The sequence below is a fragment of the Pocillopora verrucosa genome, chromosome 7 (genome assembly GCF_036669915.1).
Source record: "Pocillopora verrucosa isolate sample1 chromosome 7, ASM3666991v2, whole genome shotgun sequence".
NCBI classification, from domain to species: domain Eukaryota; kingdom Metazoa; phylum Cnidaria; class Anthozoa; order Scleractinia; family Pocilloporidae; genus Pocillopora; species Pocillopora verrucosa.
The window spans coordinates 25,236,686-25,253,981 of NC_089318.1; the positions used below are offsets into that span (position 1 = coordinate 25,236,686).

The 17,296-nt window shown below is 36.6% G+C and overlaps 2 protein-coding genes across 3 annotated transcripts in view; both read left to right on the forward strand.

Moving 5' to 3' along the window:
* Positions 1 to 17,296, forward strand: part of LOC131788977 (peptidyl-prolyl cis-trans isomerase FKBP2-like) — a 127,145-nt gene that overhangs the window by 82,981 nt on the left and 26,868 nt on the right. The window lies entirely within an intron of this gene.
* On the forward strand, positions 13,766 to 16,173 carry LOC131799834 (protein kinase C delta type-like). The gene is made up of 5 exons (XM_066170432.1): positions 13,766 to 13,842; positions 14,250 to 14,357; positions 14,961 to 15,098; positions 15,206 to 15,265; positions 16,120 to 16,173. Exons 1-5 carry the CDS (start codon positions 13,768 to 13,770, stop codon positions 16,138 to 16,140), a joined length of 402 nt encoding a protein of 133 aa, XP_066026529.1. The 5' UTR covers positions 13,766 to 13,767; the 3' UTR covers positions 16,141 to 16,173.

Consider the following 17,296-nt stretch of genomic DNA (forward strand, 5'->3'; position numbering starts at 1 on the left):
AAAGTCTAATATGCATTAAAATCTCTGTATGACCACTTTAAAACAAGCAACGCCTCACAGACCTTTTTGCACTGGATACACCTCAGACACGAGTGCAACTTTGAAACTGTTGAATTATGCAATTCTTATTAATAGCCTGTTATTGGAGTTTTTTGTATATGGTTGGGTAAACAGAGTAAGACAGAAGATCGACAGCCAGCATTTCACTTCCTTACACTAAATAAGACCATAAAGCGTTGATCTCGTACTCGTGATTATTCCTCTCAAAGACTTTCGAAGCTCTTTTTCCGACCCCGCGTAACCTTTGTCGTGGAAACTTTCATACAAGTTAACTGTCTTTACTCGAATTGCGTTTCCTGACAAGTCAAAGCGAAAAATTATGTGGCCCGAAACACTGAAAGACTCTGGGACTTTTTTGTATTGTTGTTGTGATGGGAGGGCAGGGAGCTTCACAGTTTAGTCCTCTTCAGGTTTCGCTAGTTAAGGGTCGTTTAGGTACATTTCCCAACTACAGTGCTTTGTATCTCAAAAAAAAATTATGATGAAACGGTTTCTTCACGGCCGTTGGCGTCTTCGCAGAACAGGAGTTAAAATCAAATGTTTTGAGGAATCATAAATCTTCTTTTTGAGATGAACCTATAAAACAATTAAATATTTATCGTTGAAACCGAGAATATTCTTTGTATTTCCAATGCCCTATCAACAAAATTGTACCAAAAGCCGGAATTTCACAAAAAGAAGGCATAGAATTTTGTAATCGATGAATATCGTGATCGGGAAAGAGGTAACTGTTGAGAATATTTGATCAAAAATTCCACTCAAAACTAGTTTTTGTATTTCTAGGAGTTCACCGGAATATTCCATGGTTATAAGTCAGTAGACACACATTTAACTAGGGAGGTTCTCGCGTTAATATTACTTTAAATGTAATTCTTCATGAATTTCTGTTTCTAGCGCGCGCTTAAAAGAAAAAGCTGCTATTATGACGCACTCTGATCATAAAACAGACTCGGGGAAAAAATTTCAAAGGCCAAGATGGTTTTTGTAACGTCTTGGATAAGTTTTTTTACATTCGCATGTTTCAGGGACTATTTTTGGCAGAGGTCAGAAACTGAATGCAAAGAAAGGTAGGTCTTTTATCATTCAGTCCAATTTCGATAAAAGTTTTAAGTTTGTAAATAAACAACGGAAAACTTTCACAGACCGATTGTGCGGCTTGATTTATCAAACTATTAAATTGCTTCACTAGCTACTCGACATTAATGTGAATGTTCAAGAGTTTAAGTTTAAACTAAGTGTTTGAGGCAGGCTCAAGGTATTTAACATCTTAATGCACTAAATAAATGGAAAGAACAAGGCTTTATTTTTGCAAAACTTGTGTTGCGACCAAGTATTAATGGTAGTCGTCATTGTGACGCTAACATTTCTTTTTTTCAGTTTTGAAGAGGAAGCCCGCAAGAAAGATGGAGAACAGCAAAGACAGGTATTCTGATTTTTTTGTAATGCCGTGTCAACGTAGCAGATTGATTATTATTATTATTATTATTATTATTATTATTTTTTAAAGCTTCTGATGAGGAAGGATTACATGCTAACAACTGAACTGCGTAGAGCGGGCCCGGCATAATTATCGAAAACTCCAAACCCCAACAAAACAAAATTTAAAAGTTTCATCAGAACTATTTATTTGGGCCATATTCAATTTCAGAGGTACTAATGCAAAAAGATTTTCTTTAATTGTATTTTTCAAAGAAGAAAGTAAACTATGAAAATTGTCAAGAGAAGATAAGAATCACACCATGATGGGAAAAAAAAAACAAATCGAGCAAGTCTTTAGTTTCCTTTTTTTTCAGTTGTCAAGGTTTCGACAACACCCATTATAAAAAGGAGAGGACATTTCTGAAAGTAGAACGCAAAATAAATAACAAGTACATGATTCCGTTTCTCTCCTGACAAATTAGAGCTGCAACGTTAATTCAACGGGTTCGAAGCCTATATGGTTGACTTTAGAGCTCTAATATTTCAGACTCTTTGAAAATCTAATCAATCTTTGTCCAGTTTATCACAAATGAAAAAACTTTGAATGATAAAACCTTTGTTTTACTCACCCACCGAAGCGGCGCAGCAGTGTTTTTAAAAGCTGCTAACTTGTCAACTAGTGTCATATGCTTTAAACATTTTTTAATGGAATATCTTCCTTGAGGAAATTAAGGTGTAGTTTACTTGTAACTTTCTAAATTTTACTTTGTAGAAAGTGGAAAGTAGCGGATTGATATAAAGGTAGCCATTAGGGGGGAATGATTTTCCGTCTCTGTCTTTTCTTTGAGGGGCTATTGGAGAATATTTTCCATTTTTGAAATTCCATTACAGCATTGCAGCATGCAAAACAAAAATTTATATTCACAGAAAACTTTTAAACTAAACTGAGCAAGCAGCGTAACATATTGATTAATTGCTTCAGATTTCTCAATTTAATTTCTTCTAAGTGAAATAAAGCTCTCAGGGACTGTCTATTTTGCTCGAGTTGTCACACATCTTGTTACACCCTCCGTCAGTCGGGTTTTTGAATCGGCTGTTTGGACGCACTCAAGTTACCGAAACGTTGTGAAAAGGTTGCCGTCATAAGGAGGTGGGCTTTGGGAGGTGGAAGTTACTCTTGAGAGAAAGACATTGTTGGAATGTGGCGTTTGTTAAAAGTTAATCGTTGTTGAGAAAGTTCCCGTTGTAGGGAGAAGACCGTTTTCAAAACGTTGGCCGCAGCAGTTCCACCGAAAAAAATTGACCGTTGATATCAACATCAACAGAATATGAAGTTTTTAAGATGATGAAACTGGAAGTTTATGCGATGATCATGGATATTTTGGATGCTGATATTAACTATTAATATCAAAATGTTTGTTCTCTTTGCAGAATGAATGCGCCTCCATAATTCAACGAGCTTGGCGTCGACTAATATCAAAAAGACTTGAATTTCAGGTAATTTGATATAGTAATGACAGTATAATAACTGTTATACATGGTAAATTAAATCATTTTGTTTTATGGAGCGATTTTAGTTGTATAAAATGATGGGATTATTTTAAAATAAAACAGGAAGGGGGTTCCAAAGATTAGCATTAAAACATTTATTTCAAGATGTTTACAATGAGTTCGCCTTAAAGGAAATCCAAATCGAGAGTGGAATATTTCACTCCATGTACACTGGGCTTCAACTTTCCAACTCTTCAAAGATGCTTATGGTGACATCTTATTACAATCACAATGAAAATAAATAGATTAGAAAAAACAAAACAAAACAAAACAAACAAACAAACAAACGTGATGCTTGTGAAAAACATCCTAACCGAGACTGAACCAGCAATATGTCATTGTGAGAGGGTGGCTGTTGTAAAAAAGAGGCAGTTCATGGGAAGGTGTCCTGTGTACAGAGGTGAACCTTTGAGGAGGTGGTCATTTCTAGGAAGGCAGCCGGTGTACGGAGGTGACCGTTGTAGGTGGATGACTGCAGAAGAGACTTTTCGTAGACAGTAGACCTCTATTATGTAATTCAACATGGCATGACGACTTTAAGATGCTGATATTCTATGCTGACATTATCAAAATTGTTGTTTACTTTGCAGAATAAATGTGCCGTTAAGATTCAAAAGGCGTCACGTCTTATAAATCTTAAATGCAAGTTTCACTATTAAAACTTTCTCGGCGATTTTAGTCGTAGTCTGATCCAACAAGATGAGATTCTTTCTAAAAGGCATTATTTGTTCCCTTTCGACTCCATGGCCTTATCAGGGAAATGGATTCACAATTATCATCAGTATATAACTACTTATCAGTTTGTAATTACTGCTTTTCTCCTGACAGAACAAGGCTGTCAAATTAATACAGAGAGCTTGGAGAAAGCATCGAAGAACGAGGAGGGTAATAATTTTTAGCCATAGTATTCTGTATTTTTCATATTTTATCTGTAGTCCGTGTTCAACTTCTACATTTTTAATCCTCCACATAGACCAAAAAAATTGACTGTAAGGGGAGAGAATTTTTTTGTCTTTGGAAACACATCTTGTTGCCCCCCCGTCAGTCGGGTTTTTGAATCGGCTGTTTGGACGCACTCAAGTTACCGAAACGTTGTGAAAAGGTTGCCGTCATAAGGAGGTGGGCGTTGTGAGGTGGTTGTTGTTCTTGAGACGAGGGCATTGTTGGAATGTGGCGTTTGTTGAAAGTTAATCGTTGTTGAGAAAGTTCCCGTTGTAAGGGGAAGACCATTTTCAAAACGTTGGCCGCAGCGGTTCCACAGAAAAAAATAGACCGTTGATATCAACATGAACAGAATATGAAGTTTTTAAGATGATGACACTGGACGTTTATGCGATGATCATGGATATTTTAGTTGCTCATATTAACTGTTGATATCATAATGTTTGTTCTCTTTGCAGAATGAATGCGCGTCCATAATTCAACGGACTTGGCGTCGACTAAAGTTAAAAAGACTTGAATTTCAGGTAATTTGATATAGTAATAACAGTATGATCACAGTATACACGGTAAATGCAATCATTTAATTTTATGGAGCGATTTCAGTTGTATAAAATGGTGGGATTATTTTAAAATAAAAAGGGAAGGGGGTTCCAAAAGTTAACATCAAAAATTTTCTTTCAAGTAGTTTACAATGAATTCGCTTTTTTAAAGGAAATCCAAATCGAGAGTGGGATATTTCACTCCATGTACATTGGGCTTCAACTTTCCAACTCTTCAAACGTGCTTATGGTGACACCTTATTACAATCACAATGAAAATAAATAGATTAGAAAAAACTAACCAAAACAAACAAACAAACAAACAAACAGTGATGCTTGTGAAAAACGTCCTAATCGAGACTAAACCAGCAAGGTACAGAAGTTAAATCATATTTCATAGCCTCCCTTAATTAAGTATTGTAGACATTTCATCCACTCTTTAGTGATGTAAAGCCGACAGGGTTCTCAGTAACAAATATTTTTCTAAATTGGCCTTGACGAAAGAAGAGTTTCGTTGCAGTTGGGAGGCGCTTTAGTTGCTGTGTCATTGTGAGGGGGTGGCTGTTGTAAGAAAGAGGCAGTTCATGGGAAGGTGTTCTGTGTAGAGAGGTGGCCCTTCTGAGGAAGTGGTCATTTCTAGGAAGACAGCCAGTGTACAGAGGTGACCGTTGTAGGCGGATGACTGCAGAAGGGACTTTTCGTAGAAAGTTGACCTCTATTATGTACTTGAACATGGCCTGACGACTTTAAGATGCTGATGTTTTCCACCGACATTATCAAAATTGTTGTTTACTTTGCAAAATAAATGTGCCGTTAAGATTCAAAAGGCGTCACTTCTTGTTCATCTTCATTGACCTTTTATTCTGCAAATTCGTTGCCATAAATTGAGAAAATTAAAATGAGAAGAGCTCAAACTCAAGGTACTAGAAGACAGTAATGGCGGTTGGTACAGAGTTAGATGGCAAGTTTCATCATTCAACTTTCTCGGCGATTTTACGGTTGTAATCTGATCCAATAAGATGAGATTCTTTCTAAAAGGCATTATTTGTTCCCTTTCGACTCCATGGCCTTATCAGGGAAATGGATTTACAATTATCATCAGTATATAATTACTTATCAGTTTGTAATTACTGCTTTTCTCCTGACAGAATAAGACTGTCAAATTAATACAGAGAGCTTGGAGAAAGCATCGAAGAACGAGGAGGGTAATAATTCAACTTCTACGTTTTAATCCTCCACATAGAACAAAAAAATTGACTGTAAGGGGAGAGAATTTTTTTGTCTTTGAAAACACATCTTGTTACATCCCCCGTCAGTCGGGTTTTTGAGTCGGCTGTTTGGACGCACTCAAGTTACCGAAACGTTGTGAAAAGGTTGCCGTCATAAGGAGGCGGGCGTTGTGAGGTGGTTGTTGTTCTTGAGACGAGGGCATTGTTGGAATGTGGCGTTTGTTGAAAGTTAATCGTTGTTGAGAAAGTTCCCGTTGTAAGGGGAAGACCATTTTCAAAACGTTGGCCGCAGCGGTTCCACAGAAAAAAATAGACCTTTGATATCGACATCAACAGAATATGAAGTTTTTAAGATGATGAAACTGGAAGTTTATGCAATGATCATGGATATTTTAGTTGCTTATATTAACTGTTGATATCATAATGTTTGTTCTCTTTGCAGAATGAATGCGCGTCCATAATTCAACGGACTTGGCGTCGACTAAAGTTAAAAAGACTTGAATTTCAGGTAATTTGATATAGTAATAACAGTATGATCACAGTATACACGGTAAATTCAATCATTTAATTTTATGGAGCGATTTCAGTTGTATAAAATGGTGGGATTATTTTAAAATAAAAAGGGAAGGGGGTTCCAAAAGTTAACATCAAAAATTTTCTTTCAAGTAGTTTACAATGAATTCGCTTTTTTAAAGGAAATCCAAATCGAGAGTGGGATATTTCACATACATTAGGCTTCAACTTTCCAACTCTTCAAACGTGCTTATGCTGACATCTAATTACAATCACAATGAAAATAAATAGATTAGAAAAAACTAAACAAAACAAACAAACAAACAGTGATGCTTGTGAAAAACATCCTAACCAAGACTGAACCAGCAAGGTGCAGAAGTTAAATCATTTTTCATAGTAACCCTTGATTAGGTATTGTAAACATTTCATCCACTCTTTAGTGATATAAAGCTGACAGGGTTTTCAGCAACAAATATTTTTCTAAATTGGGCCTTGACGAAAGAAGAGTCTCGTTGCAGTTGGGACGCGCTTTAGTTGCTGTGTCATTGTGAGGGGATGGCTATTGTAAAAAAGAGGCGGTTCATGGGAAGGTGTTCTGTGTCGAGAGGTGGCCCTTCTGAGGAGGTGGTCATTTCTAGGAAGGCAGCCGGTGTACGGAGGTGACCGTTGTAGGCGGATGACTGCAGAAGAGACTATTCGTAGAAAGTAGACCTCTATTATGTAGTTCAACATGGTGTGACGACTTTAAGACGCTGATATTTTATGCTGACATTATCAAAAGTGTTGTTTACTTTGCAGAATAAATGTGCCGTTAAGATTCAAAAGGCGTCACGTCTTTTAAATCTTAACTGCAAGTCTCATTATTCAACTTTCTCGGCGATTTTAGTTGTAATCCGATCCAATAAGATGAGATTCTTTTTAAAAGGCATTATTTGCTCCCTTTCGACTCCATAGCCTTATCAGGGAAATGAATTCACAATTATCATCAGTATTTAATTACTTATCAGTTTGTAATTACTGCTTTTCTCCTGACAGATTGAGGCCGTCAAATTAATACAGAGAGCTTGGAGAAAGCATCGAAGAACGAGGAGGGTAATAATTTTTAGCCATAATATTCTGTATTTTTCATCCTTTATCTGTAGTCCATGTCCAACTTCTACATTTTTAATCCTCCACATAGACCAAAAAAATTGACTGTATGGGGAGAGAATTTTTTGTCTTTGAAAACACATCTTGTTACACCCCCCGTCAGTCGGGTTTTTGAGTCGGTTGTGTGGACGCACTCAAGTTACCGAAACGTTGTGCAAAGGTTGCCGTCATAAGGAGGTGGGCGTTGTGAGGTGGATGTTCCTCTTGAGACGAGGGCATTGTTGGAATGTGGCGTTTGTTAAAAGGTAATCGTTGTTGAGAGAATTCCCGTTATAAGGAGAAGACCATTTTCAAAAAGTTGGCCGCAGCGGTTCTACAGAAAAAAAAATAGACCTTTGATATATACATAAACAGAATATGAAGTCTTAAGATGATGAAACTGGAAATTTGATGCAATAATCACGGATATTTTGGATGCTTATATTAACTGTTGATATCATAATATTTGTTCTCTTTGCAGAATGAATGCGCGTCCATAATTCAACGGGCTTGGCGTCGACTAAAATTAAAAAGACTTGAATTTCAGGTAATTTGATATAGTAATAACAGCATGATCATAGTTATACATGGTAAATTCAATCATTTAATTTTATGGAGTGATTTCAGTTATATAAAATGGTGGGATTATTTTAAAATAAAAAGGGAAGGGGGTTCAAAAAGTTAACATCAAAAATTTTCTTTCATGTGGTTTACAATAAATTCGCTTTTTTAAAGGAAATCCAAATCGAGAGTGAGATATTTCACTCCATGTACACTGGGCTTCAACTTTACAACTCTTCAAACGTGCTTATGGTGACATCATCTCATTACAATTACAATGAAAATAAATAGATTAGAAAAAACAAAACAAAACAAAACAAACTAACAAACAAACAAACAGTGATGCTTGTGAAAAACATCCTAACCGTGACTGAACCAGCAAGGAACAGAAGTTAAATCATTTTTCATAGCGTCCCTTAATTAGGTATTGCAAAAATTTCACCCACTCTTTAGTGATATAAAGCTGACAGGGTTCTCAGCAACAAAAAATTTTTCTGGCCCTTGAACTGGCCCTTGACGAAAGATGAGTCTCGTTGCAGTTGGGACGCGCTTTAGTTGCTGTGTCATTGTGAGGGGATGGCTGTTGTAAGAAAGAGGCGGTTCATGGGTAGGGGTCCTGTGTAGAGAGGTGGCCCTTCTGAGGATGTGGTCATTTCTAGGAAGGCAGCCGGTGTACGGAGGTGACCGTTGTAGGCGGATGACTGCAGAAGAGACTTTTCGTATAAAGTAGACCTCTATTATGTAGTTCAACATGGCGTGACGACTTTAAGACGCTGATATTTTATGCTGACATTATCAAAATTGTTATTTACTTTGCAGAATAAATGTGCCGTTAAGATTCAAAAGGCGTCACGTCTTTTAAATATTAACTGCAAGTTTCATTATTTTTAAGACTTTCTCGGCGATTTTAGCTGTAATCCGATCCAACAAGATGAGATTCCTTATAAAAGACATTATTTGTTCCCTTTCGACTCCATGGCCTTATCAGGGAAATGGATTCACAATTATCATCAGTATATAATTACTTATCAGTATATAAATAATGCTTTTCTCCTGACAGATTGAGGCCGTCAAATTAATTCAGAAAGCTTGGAGAAAGCATCGAAGAACGAGGAAGGTAATAATTTTTAGCCATAGTATTCTGTATTTTTCATATTTTATCTGTAGTCCGTGTTCAACTTCTACATTTTTAATCACAAAGACACAAAAAATTGACTGTAAGGGGAGAGAATTTTTTGTCTTTGAAAAAATTACTAGTGTTTATTTATTTCAGAATGGACAAGAAAAAAAATAAATGATTTTATTACTAAAAAATGACAAACGTGAATTGAGATCATCCTGGATTATCTACACAATTAAACTTTATCACCATATAAATACTGCTTTTCTCCTAACAGATCAAAGCAACCAAATTAACACAGCAAGCTTGGAGAGAATACCAAACTGGACGAAGGGTAATAATTTTTAGCCTCAGTGATCTAAAGTTTACTTATTTAATCTGTAGTCCGTTTTCAACTTTTACATTTTTAAACATCCCAAAGACCAAAAAATATTGACCGTAAAGGGAGTGAATTTTTTGTCTTTAAAAAAATTACAAGTGCTTATTTATTCCAGATTGAAGAAGAAAAAAATGATTGATTTTGTTACTAATAAATAACAAACGTGAAAAAAACAATACAGTATTGAGATCATACTGGTTTATCTACACAATTAAACTTTATCAGTATATAATTATTTCTTTTCTCCTGACAGCTCAAAGCAACCAAACTAATACCGAAAGCTTGGAGAGAGTACAGAACTAGACGAAGGGTAATAATTTTTAGCCTTAGTGATCTAAATTTTACTTATTTCATCTGTAGTCCGTGTTCAACTTCTGCATTTTTAAACATCCCAAAGACCAAAAAGAATTGACCGCAAGAGGGGTGAATTTTTTGTCTTTGGAAAAATAACGAGTGCTCGTTTATTCCAAATTGAACAAGCAATCATTTGATTACTTATAAATGAAAAGCGTGAAAAAATGTAATTTATGACGTTTGAGTGACATGGGAACGTGCCATCAGAAATTAATATTCTGATGGCACGTTGAAGAGGTTCGCGTGGCATCATGGAAGTTTCGGATTATTTAAGCGTTTCATGGAAAAATAAAGTCATTGTTGGTCGGTCAGTATTATGTTTGACCACTTTCTTTTTTTTTTCTTTTGTATTAATATGCTTTTCTTTTTTCAAATCCCTGTAAACTATTACGACATTCATTAACTTTTCTTTCTGATTAGCAGCGTAACCAGGTTAGTTTACCCTTTCCTCAGGGTATTGTGCTGCTGTTTGTCGTATCCGGCGTGGCACAGGTTCTTTTTGTAGAACCCTAGGTTTTCAGTGTACAAATGTTAAGATCATTTTAGGATGCTTATACTACAAGACTGGCTGACTCATCCTAAATAAACTTTTCACATTAATTGAATAACTCGTCTGAGTGAAGTCAGAATATAATAATTCAGACAACTTTTCATAATAATGCTTATGCAAAGCAAGTGACTATATTATACAATGCTACAATTAGTTTTAAATTCAATATTTCAAACTTCAATCTTCTCCTCCCCCCTTAATTTCTTATTTCGTAATCACGTGCGGCTCACGTGTGATATAATCTAACGAGATTTGAAGTTGGCATTGCCAGCTGACGCGGACACTTCCGTGTACTCTTTATTTTTGTCTCATTTTCTCAGACTATATAAAATAATTAAGCACCTTTCTAGCCATCTGATTGGCTGTGTTTCTGTAACATTTGATAAATTTATCAGTATTAAAGGCTAAGGGTTTAGCCATGATTGCAGAGCGTTCCCATGCAAAACTTAAGCCACCGGTATCACCATTCCTTGCAATGCACCAATGAAATCAATTAATTTTTTCCATTTTGCTCTGTGCAAAGATCCGTAGAAAAAGGAAAAGTCAGGAGATGTCCCATTATCCTACCAAAATGCGAAGAGTGGAAGATTTGGACAACGTTGATTTCCAGGACCTATTTGAAGTTAAGAAACTTGGGGAAGGAGGCTTTGGCGAGGTAGGAGATTCTGTTATATAAATAATATAAATATAAATATATAATAATATATATATATATAATAATATAAATATATATATATATAATATATATATATATATATATATATATATATATATATATTGTGGGAGGAAGAAGACAAATAAACTAAAAGTTCATCCTTACAGTCCTGTTTCGTGGTTGCCCACCCATCAGGGGATTTAGGAAAAATTAGAGACTTAAATTAAAGATAGTTATGACTTGTTTAGTCTCAAGGATTGATTATTTTCAAATTTGATCCATGGTTCAGTCTATCTTCAATTCTTATTAATTTCTTGGGGAAAGAGTGCTGCTGCAATGCGGAGTCGTTCGGCGTTTAGAAGACTGGGGAAAACCAAAACTAAAGGTTGCGTCAATTAATGTCACCACAAATTGCTCAAAGTACTGTTAAGCAGATTCTTTAATGCTTGGCTATTCTATTTCTACTTCAGGTAGCGCAATTTTATTGCCGAAAAACCCATGGATATTACGCAGTAAAAACCTTTAAGGAGAATGAAGCAAACAAATCGATGGTGTTGAAAGAAACATTCATCCTCATCCACTTGGCCGGGAGTTCCAGGGTTACCCAGTTATGCCGGGCGTTTACCATCAAAGTATGTACCTAAGAAACGGCTTTTGAATACATACCGAAAGGTTGGCTACAGGAGCAGATAAAACACGTCCATATTTAGGAATCTTTTACTGGCGTGGCCATGGAACTTTGCACATCGTAGCAGTGGAGTGATCATGCCTTCAGGAGGCAACAATAAGCGTGCTGAGAAATTCATCGTTTTAAACTGAACGCAAGTTGAGCCTGCCACTATCTCAGTCAGTTTTTTTTATTAACGAATAGTTAGTTATCGTTTACGAGCCAATCTTAGGGTCCAAAGGATTTGGGGGGGGGGGTCTACTTGATTTTAAGGGGGAAGAGAGGAGGGATTAGCCGTCGTTAACAGAGCATAAGGGAGGAGCTTGAGGAATTTGATTGTCAATGAAATTCCAATGAGGAAGAGTCAGAAAGCCTTAGGGAGGGATTAAATGAATTTTAATGAACGATTCATTAAGTAATTAACGCCAGTTTGTTGAAAAAAGAAACAAAGCATTAATCAACACAGCCGTGATGCTGATGTCAATAAACTAAACAGAATGTTCTTGTTTCAGCTCACAAAAACAGCCTTAGCGCTTGAGTATTTGCCCGGTGGGGACTTTGCTGGAGTTCTGCGAGCCCAGGGAGGAAAACTGAGTGAGGAACGCGCCAGGTACGATTTAAATGAAAAGAAGTTTCAACGCCTTGTGAAGGAAAACAGCTGAGCATCCCGGAAGTGTCTAAAATTGTTATCGTAATCGTCACTCATGCTCATTAAATCTTTACCAACATGTAGGCTTTTTCTATGCCGCTGTCAACGCATTCAGTTTTAAGTTTGCAGACTTGCAGTTGCTTATTTTCTTCTGACTAAGACCCAGGTTACAACTTAGAAAGTCAATTAAAAGTATTCATACGACAACGTCTGGTATTTCAGGTTTTACGCCGTCGATATCGGCCTGGGATTGAAATATTTGAATTCGAAAAAAGTCATCCACAGGTATGTTTGTGGCATAACGTACTCTGGAATGTCTCATTCTGAAGAAAGATTTGTTTTTTCCCCGGTGTCTTGGAACCCTTTATAAAACAACACAGACGATATTGATAACCATAACAGTAACGACAGAGAAAATGACAACAACAACGATAACAATAACACTGACGACAAGAATAACAGGAACTAGAGGGATTATGGGAATGATAAAGAGAAATATTTGAAAAATAACGCAGCCAGTATACACCCATTTCTTTCCGATTGCTACAAGGATACAAAAAAATTTCCTCGTTCATTCCGGCTTAATTCCAATGTCGACTAACTTACCTTCCCTGTCTAACCAGCTTTCTTGATGCAAATTGGCTGAAACATAATGCACCACTAGCGGTCGAGAAAAAGAAAAAAAACTTGTCTTTTGAAATCGAGGAGCCACAATTGACATGAGCGGTATGGGATTGGAATCGAGAAAGAACGGGTAGAAGATTTTCCATTGTAACAGAAACATTTATGCAAATCTGGTTTGCCCTGATGTAAAGTAATGTACACTAAAAATGAGTGAAAGAAGTTTTTGCCAACTTATTTCATCAGAGATCTAAAACCGGAAAATATTCTGGTAACCTCAAATGGCCACCTGAAGCTGTCAGACTTCGGTCTGAGCGAATTTGTCGTCTTTGCAGTCACTGGAGTATGTGGAACTTATCCATATATGGCGCCTGAGGTATAAGGCTTGTAGCAGATTACCCTGAAAAGTCTTTGTTCAAATCGCTACTGTTTTTTTCTCACTAATTATTTATCTTCTCTATGGGTTTTTAAGAAAGTTCTTCTTTCTTCTCCTCCTTCTCTGAGGGTATAATGTATTCCTATAATCTTCCGCTATGGTCAATCTTAAATCAAGGCATTGTCAAACGAGACCCAACAATTTTCTCGACAATAAAGGGGTGGGTAACCTCTCTGCTTGTCACGAGAATCTGAAAAATTACGATAAAAAACATTTTTTATGCCTCTCCGCCCTCAGTTTCGGACAACAAATAAAGTAGAAAGACCCCCCTACTACACGATCCTGACCGCGCCCTTGTTAATACACTGATGTTTCAACCAAGCTCACGCAGTTGAATTTGTTAATACACTTTTTGCAATGCCAATAAACTCCACTTAATCTGTTACAGATGATCATGGGAGAGTCTTATACTTACTCTGTCGACTGGTGGTCCTTTGGCGTGACTTTATTCCTGATGCTGACCGGCAAGGTTTGTACAAATAATATTGCAACAACTCACACATTGCAAATATGTTTACATTTGTACACAATAACTCGCCCTTCGGAAGGACAAATGCTTATGAATCAAACTTTTGACAATGAAGTAATCATTAATTCCCATTACCTTTCGTCCCGTGGGAATAGGACACCCGCCTATGGCAAACATGGTAAGGGGAGACTCCACCCGAAAAGGGGATCTGTTTTAGTCTTCAGATATCCTAAAGGTCACAGAACAGATTCCATCAAAGGGACAATCAAAGAGTTTGGAAATATTTTACCACCGAGAGATTTGGAAGACAATTAAACTTCCACTCTTATATAAATCATCAGCCCATCTCAATAGTTTAGAAAGGCGTTGAGTGATTAATTAAATATTTTCATTTTTCTGCTTATCAGCTACCATTTTATGGTAAAGACAAGAGACAACTTTTCGAAAACATCGTATACACAACGCCTGATATCCCCAATTGGCTTGGGAGAGAGACCAGAGATTGCCTTTTCAAGGTCAGCCAACGAAATCCAAAGTTATACGATTTAAGTAAATAACTTTCTTCTAAGACAAGTGAGGATGTCCTCTTTTGTTTTAAATGATACCGATTTTCTCAAAATTATCAGACATAACCTCTGACAATTGATCTCCTTCTGCCCCACTGCAAAATTAAGTTTGATTAAAAACATTGGCATTTAACATGCACACGTGGCGCGAGGAATCATAGAATTGCTTCGGTAAATTTGACGCAAAAATCACTAAGATTCCGGTTCAAGAGGAAATACAAGAAATTTACAGATCAATATTTTCAAATGTTTCAAGCTGTAACTGACACCCTGAGGTGTGTACTCAACAAAATTTAAAGTAAACGTTATGAACGAACCAAAATTAATTGAATTCAAAATAAAAAATTAGATCATTGAGGTTTGCGGATCACAAACTTTTGCCATGAACTAGAAGGACCCAATGTAATTTGCACAACAAGTTTAAACAACTCTTTTTAAAGTATTTCTAAATTAATATTTTTGGCAAACACTGTAGAAGAAATAGTGCACTTCATTTTTTAAGTCAGGTATTTCAATTTTAACGAAACAAATCTTTTATTTTTGTATAAGCAGCTTCTCCAAAAATGCCCAGATGTGAGGCTTGGCGTTGACAATTTCCAATACCATCCGTTCTTCAGCTGTCTTCAGTCTTCAGAACCTCTCGCAATTGCATGTGGTCCATCCGCGGTAAATACGACAGCAGAGAATGAGGTATGCTGATATCAGTGTCAATAGATCCAAAGTCAGTCCATTTGACTGTAAGGGTTTCATGGCAAACAGTGCTTCCTGAAAATTGCATCTTCTGTACTTCTTTGTAGATTAACTACATCTCTGGATTTTCATCTTTACTGTCAGACGATGCAAATATCATCATTGCGGTAAGTGTAAAATTCTCTTATTAAAAGATAAAACAAAAATATATTCAAAGCCGGGCCCCTTTTTTTTACCTCTTTGGAAACGATAATTAGCCTTAATAATTGTTTCTCTGCTCAACTTGACTCAACTTAACACCACAAGTGTTACAAAAAAAAACTTTTCGACAAAGCTTCAAAAGAAAAATAGATAAGGTAATAAGCACCAATGAAAATATCAAGCGAAAACAAATGAGAACCAAAAGTAAAGTGATAAATTTTACGGGTCAGAAGCGCGGAAAAACAACGATGATCAAGTCACATGCAATAACTTTAAGTATTTTATTTGATTGGTTGAGAAAGTAGGGCAAGTTTCCTTGGCAACAAACCTTGTGCAACTTTGAACTGCCGATCACCACTTTGAAGTAGAAGTGGTAAATATCCAGTTTAAAGTGGCTTTTGCCAATTTAAAGTCGCGATCGCCAGTTCCAAAAAATGTGTCTAGAGCAAAGCTCTAGATAAGTATTGTATTGTTCGGTTGCGAAAGTGGCCACCTACTCTTTTCCCTGGCTTACACGCTCTGCCTACCGACGAACACCTAAAAACAAAAAAACTAACAATGACAAGTCTACTATTCACCATAAGACAATATGCAACAAATACAAACGAACCGAAACAAACATACGCCACGTTCTACAGAAATACCATACAACATGCGTACCAAAGTTCACAAAGAACTACAACGTTCGAGCTGTGGTTGGAATATTTGCTTTTGAGTTATTTCACACACTCAAAGTTCATCAACCCATCCAATAACTCATTTGTTTATCTCGTTATTAAATCAATACGTTTTTCGAATTTGTCTTTTTATCATGTTCTAGGATGACGCTCTTTCAAATTAATTACCACTGAGTTTGGGGGTTTTTCAAACCTATGTCAAAAAAGATGTGAACTTATCAATGTAAGTGAAAAGCAATTTTATTGAAACAAATGCATCTTCACTGGTTCTGTATGGATGCAAAAATAGTCTTATATCGTACATAAACTGACCTGTTTTCCAATGAGTAGCTCAAGTGTTTCACCTCTCACACCCTAACTGAGTCAGTTTGTATATTTTCCACATCGTTCTCTATAAGTTTCCTATTTCACTGGCAAAGAAAATTTTAATGAAAATCAACTGACTGAGTGCAGTTTGTTGTGAAATCACAAGCGTGATTTCAAAATTGAACGAGCGACGACTGATGAATGAGTGAAATACGAATGAAATAATCATAATGTTCGTAACAAAAACTGCATTGATTATTGAAAGCTAACCGTAGCTTTAGGTTGTGGTAACTTATAGAAAGTTTTTTTCTTCTTTTCAGATGTTCAATTGCACTTAATAAAAGATATTTTCGATCGAACTTATCAATGTGTCTCTTGTTTGTTTGTCACACCGATAACTATCCATTACGTGAGATCCTCCTTCTCCAATCAAAACTTATGGCAAATAACAATCGTCTTAAGAAACTTTAAAAACAGGGAGCCTCGGAACGTAGAGTAAAATCAAGTTGCTGCCAATAACAGGGACTTTTTCTTATACAGCGTATGGCAAGCTGCCGATCAGTTGAGGCAAGCAAATAGTGGGCAGGCGAAATTGGCAAAAGTATAACGACATCTTCACCCAAAAACAGCTACGCGTCTTGCTTGAGGTACTTGAGAACGAGGTGCCTGAGGTGCTTGAGAGTGAGTTGTGTGCCATGAATCAGCGGTTATTGCGCGTAATGGCTAACGTAAAATTAGACTTCTCTTCGTTCGAGCGTTTCCTTGCGAGAATTCATAGACTAGAAAATAAGTATTTGTCTCTGCGAGAATAGTTGGAAAATAAGATGGCTACTTGCCACCGACCCCGCGACATGCACTGTGGTCCAACAAGAAGAAACGAGGAACTTAAATTCCACGAAAATCGAAAGCTTGTATTTGCCACCACGCAATTATTTTGCATTCGCAAAAGTGGATTTCAAAGAATTTCAAACGTTTTCTCAGACCCATTTACGCTCAGGTAAATGGGTCTGAGGG

What these genes read in the sequence shown, in the direction of transcription:
- LOC131799834 (XM_066170432.1), top strand. Translation starts at nt 13,768, where the DNA reads ATGGGAGAGTCTTATACTTACTCTGTCGACTGGTGGTCCTTTGGCGTG. An exon ending in CCAGAGATTGCCTTTTCAAG is followed by an intron (nt 14,358 to 14,960) that starts GTCAGCCAACGA and finishes TTGTATAAGCAG; the next exon opens with CTTCTCCAAAAATGCCCAGA. An exon ending in ATACGACAGCAGAGAATGAG is followed by an intron (nt 15,099 to 15,205) that starts GTATGCTGATAT and finishes ACTTCTTTGTAG; the next exon opens with ATTAACTACATCTCTGGATT.